This window comes from Alexandromys fortis, unplaced genomic scaffold (genome assembly GCF_014885135.2).
Source record: "Alexandromys fortis isolate MF-2015 unplaced genomic scaffold, M_Fortis_MF-2015_v1.1 scaffold_215, whole genome shotgun sequence".
Classification (NCBI taxonomy): domain Eukaryota; kingdom Metazoa; phylum Chordata; class Mammalia; order Rodentia; family Cricetidae; genus Alexandromys; species Alexandromys fortis.
The window spans coordinates 2038999-2044233 of NW_026068086.1; the positions used below are offsets into that span (position 1 = coordinate 2038999).

Consider the following 5235-nt stretch of genomic DNA (forward strand, 5'->3'; position numbering starts at 1 on the left):
GTGTATGTGTGTGTGTGTGTGTTTGTGCACACACATGTTGGGAGTCAGAAGACAATTTACAGGACTCTGCATTTTCTTCTACCATGTGGGTCTGGGGAATGCAGGTAACTAGGCTTAGTGGAAAGTGCCCTTTGATGTTTGAACCATTTTGATGGCCCTCAAAGTAATGTTTTATTGGTAAAGGGATAATTAACATAAAGAAAGTTTGAAAAAAGCCATGTACCAAACCATATAGAAACCTACTTTTATGAGTTACACACCCACATACACAATGTGAGAATGTGACGAATGACTCTGTTAAGGATAAGTAAAATGAACACTAAAGAAATTCTCATACCAAACTTGTACCTCTTTAATTATATTAATACTAATGTCCTTAGGATATGAAATTTTTAACACAGTTCTGAGTGATTACTCATTAAATTAATTGGGTTATAACTGTAATTTGTCTTCAAATATTATCTGTCAATCAGTAAAGAACAAAAGTGGAAGATTCTCCATACAAACTAACAAGTGAAAAGTTATTAAAATAAATATAAAATGTATATGATGATAAATGTCTTTAAGGATAAAGTTACAAAAAAATTGAATACCATTACATTTCTCTTTTAGGAAGTCAAAAATAAGATCTTTTCTTCATCTCCACAAGAAACCATCACTCAGTGACAACACAGAGCAAAAGTAACTTTAACCCTAAGAAGCAATAAATGCACTCAACAGATATTCTTCATGTCCTTAGCAGGTTTCCAATGTTGCCCCAGGAAACCAGGGTGAAAAGAGAGACAAATGAGCATGATTTATGTCCTTGCAGAGTTTATACTTTGCTGAAAGATCTAAGAATAAAAATGAGGTAGGTATACTACCATACCTTTGAATAAAAAAGTTTGGTATTTTGCCCAATAATACAATTTGGGGAAGATACAGCATATTTTGTAGGAAGTAATTATTTAAAGTCACTTCTAGCTCAGTTGTGATAAGAAGTCCAACTAAATACTATGATGCTGATTCGAGATGGTTAAATTACAGGCTAGCATTTTTCCAATTATTATTACTTTCTTCGTGTATGCAATAAATATCTTGCAAAGTCTAATTAAAATATGAACTGTGTCATTTGTAAGAGAAAAACTGTTTTATGATTGCAATTAATTTCAATAATAAATATCTGGCATTCATAAATCTCTCTGAGAGCGTCATGTTACTTAACAAAGGCAAAATGTAAACAATTATCAAATGTAATATTACTGTTTATTCTCAACTGAACACAAGTAAGTTATATACTCTATTTAAAATTTATCAATTACAAAAATATCTTTTAAAAATAGTCATCATGAGCCAACTGCCTATAATTTTTCAATGAATTTTGGTGTAGGTATCTATTCTAATGTGTCTCTATCAGTAAAGAGCCCAGTGTTAGAATACTTGTCTAGTGTGTATGACAACCTGAGTACAAATTTCCAGCACTAGAAACAAAAAGGAAATCTCTTGCAATTGCAAAAGAAAGGTACACACAATCACTACCGAAAATGAGATAAGAGAACATACAAGTATAAATGTGCTTTAAAGTGGATGTGATTTGCATCAACAATACTAAGAACACTGGAACATCTTCAGATGTCAGACAGAATTTCTTGGCACTTTTCTAAACAGTCTGTGGTGCCCCAGAGAAAACCAAATAATCTTTCACTAGAACAAAGGTCAGCTGCAAAGATGGCTGAGAAGGAGACCATTTCTGGGGTAGACAGAAATACAGAGACTCGGGTGTACGTGTGGGTGGTAGACAGGACTATCATGTGGGAGAAACAAGAGATCTTTCTTGTGAAGGTGAAAGAGGGAGATGTATGCATGGAAAACAGTGGTCTATACTGTAACATAACTCTCTTGCTCTACAAAATAGTTCTGGCCTCACTTCACTCCTGGAAAAAGTTGACCAACAGGGCTCATTGTTATAAACAAGCAAATATGTCATATACGGTCTATTAAACTATTTCAGTGGAAATAGTGAACTCGAGCAAAAAATGTTTTCACTAGAAAAAATATTGCTTATATATTTAAAAAGTGTATTGCCACAAATTGATAATATTGATAAAGTAATTTTCCAAAAATTCAGGAGAACAACACAGCAATACCATTCCTTGGAAATGATATGTAAATGCCTAAGACATTGTTTGTTTGATTTTTGGCTCTTGGTTTTTTATTAAACTCTTCTTTGTTGTTTGAGAAGAAATCACATCATTCAAACTGAATCACAAATTCCCAAAATTCCAAGAACCAAACTTGTCAATCAAATTTATCACAGGAGCAACACTGTGCATGTTTTCTTGTTCTTTGCTGTTTGAGTTGGGCTGAGAGGAATATGCTCACAAATCTCAACATCAGCTTGCCTTTGTTTCGCAGCTAGTGCACCTTCTCCTTTATAGTGGGCAGAGGCAATATTTGGTGTAGCTACAGTCATAGCTTTTATATCCTTACGGTAAATCATAAGCCTTGGCATTAGTGTCTTATATATGTTGATTTCTAGTCCTTTAGTGTGAAGGTGTCATAGTTAGCATTGCCTATCTCCAGGGAACATTCTATTCCAACTCTTTGGAATTTTTTGTTTTACTTTATTATCTATCTATCTATCTATCTATCTATCTATCTATCTATCATCTATCATCTATGTATCTATCTTTGTCTGTCAAAGCTTTCATCAGGATCACTCCTATTGTTTTCTTCCTCATTATGACATCTTCCTCATTATAACATCTCCTTTATAGTATCAGAACTATAGGGCTAACTATTGCCTTCTATTTTTATCCTTGTAATAACTAATCCAAGTTCTGCTAATATATGAAACACATAAAGCTGAATACATTACAACCTGGATTATTTAACCCAAGTTCTAAAATTTAAATGACATGACACTGGCATTGGCTCATCTCTTGTGACGAGCTCATAGCAGTGGATCATGACAGGAATTCATGCAAGAGGGAGCTTTTATGTGGGAGAATGGATTTCCAGAGAGAAGGCAGGGATTAAGCTCCCTCCCTTTTATGGAACCCTCCAGAATCTCATGACTACTTAACTCCAACCACTGATGGCTCCCTATTGACCTAGTAGCTTCCTATCAGGCCTATCTCTTAAAATTTACACAGTACTTCCTTCTTCCAGGTACCACCCCCATTCAGGGACAAATTTCTAATCAACGACCTCTGCACAGACACTGTCAAACCACATCAAAAGCACAACAATCCTTGTCTGCACTGCTAAGGCATCAAAATACACTGTGTATTTTCATCTTTGTGACACAAGGTCTTGAGAAATAGCAAAAACTCGGTGAACATTTATGATTGTAGGTGACATGAAAGGGTTAAAGCTGTACTCCTCTCAATATACAATAAAAAGTTTTATTTACTATGAAGAACACAGTTCAAAGCCAAGATCTAGGCAAAAGTCATACCACATCTGTTCAACTGGAAGAACGAAAAGGCAAATCATAGCACCAGGTTTTCCTTATGAGTTAGGAAAGTGATACCTAAAAGGTGATGTCACCCTGATGGCTACAAGTCCAGACCAGACTGGCAGGGTCACCTACCCTCACACATATCCCTCCTTGTTCTCTTTCAAACCTATGGCCTCTTTTTTTTTTTTTTTTTTAATATTTATTGCAGAGGAGAGGGCCCGGAGCTGCTGGGCAGGAGCGGCGGCGCCGCCATGTCCAACAGCGAGAAGCTCAACCTGGACTCCATCATCGGGCGCCTGCTGGAAGTGCAGGGCTCACGGCCTGGAAAGAATGTGCAACTAACAGAGAACGAGATCCGTGGTCTGTGCCTCAAATCCCGGGAGATTTTCCTGAGCCAGCCTATTCTTCTGGAGCTTGAGGCGCCTCTCAAGATCTGCGGTGACATCCATGGCCAGTACTATGACCTTCTATGGCTGTTTGAGTATGGTGGCTTTCCCCCAGAGAGCAACTACCTTTTCTTGGGGGACTACGGGGACCGTGGCAAGCAGTCTTTGGAGACCATCTGCCTGCTGCTGGCCTATAAGATCAAATACCCTGAGAATTTTTTTCTGCTCCGTGGGAACCACGAGTGTGCCAGCATCAACCGCATCTACGGCTTCTATGATGAATGCAAGAGACGCTACAACATCAAACTGTGGAAAACGTTCACCGACTGCTTCAACTGCTTGCCCATTGCAGCCATTGTAGATGAGAAGATCTTCTGCTGCCACGGAGGCCTGTCTCCAGACTTGCAGTCCATGGAGCAGATCAGGCGTATTATGCGGCCCACAGACGTGCCTGACCAGGGCCTCCTGTGTGATCTGCTGTGGTCTGACCCTGACAAGGATGTTCAAGGCTGGGGCGAGAATGACCGTGGTGTCTCCTTCACCTTTGGGGCTGAGGTGGTGGCCAAGTTCCTGCACAAGCATGATTTGGACCTCATCTGCCGGGCGCACCAGGTTGTAGAAGATGGCTATGAGTTCTTTGCCAAGAGGCAGTTGGTGACACTCTTCTCTGCTCCCAACTACTGTGGCGAGTTTGACAATGCTGGTGCCATGATGAGCGTGGATGAGACTCTCATGTGCTCCTTCCAGATCCTCAAGCCCGCTGACAAGAACAAGGGGAAGTATGGACAGTTCAGTGGCCTGAACCCTGGAGGCCGTCCCATCACCCCACCCCGCAATTCTGCCAAAGCCAAGAAATAGCCTCCATGTGTTGCCCTTTTGCCCCAGACGATGGATTACTTGTACAGAAATCATGCTGCCATGGGTCACGGTCCCCTCAGGCCCACCCATCATGGGGAACACACAGCGTTAAGTGTCTTTTCCTTTCTTTTTTAATGAATCAATAGCAGCGTCTAGTCCCCAGGGCTCCCTCCCACCAGCACCTGTGGTGGCTGCAGTGGAAGCCTGGGGCCAAGGCTGCAGCTCAGGGCAATGGCAGACCAGATTGTGGGTCTCCAGCCTTGCACGGCTGGCAGCTGGATCCTGGGGCAACCCATCTGGTCTCTTGAATAAAGGTCAAAGCTGGAAAAAACATATTTATTGCATTTATATATTTATATGTATATTCACTTATGGATTCCTAAGTATCATCCGCTCAATCTGAAAAGAGTTATCTGTCTGTATATTTTCAGGGATGATCATTTGATACTGGATAACCAATAGGCGTGTGCTTCCCTGAGGAAGACTATTACTCCCATGCTCAGCATTCCTTATTTGCCTTCCGTTCTCTTTGTAGGGCTGACATTTCAT

The 5235-nt window shown here is 40.2% G+C and overlaps 1 protein-coding gene across 1 annotated transcript; it reads left to right on the forward strand.

The window, feature by feature from the left end:
- Nucleotides 1–3656: 3656 nt before the first annotated feature.
- On the forward strand, nucleotides 3657–4929 carry LOC126488640 (serine/threonine-protein phosphatase PP1-alpha catalytic subunit-like). Its single transcript, XM_050122258.1, has one exon. It carries the CDS (start codon nucleotides 3694–3696, stop codon nucleotides 4684–4686), a length of 993 nt encoding a protein of 330 aa, XP_049978215.1. The 5' UTR covers nucleotides 3657–3693; the 3' UTR covers nucleotides 4687–4929.
- Nucleotides 4930–5235: the final 306 nt, after the last annotated feature.

What these genes read in the sequence shown, in the direction of transcription:
- LOC126488640 (XM_050122258.1), top strand. Translation starts at nt 3,694, where the DNA reads ATGTCCAACAGCGAGAAGCTCAACCTGGACTCCATCATCGGGCGCCTG.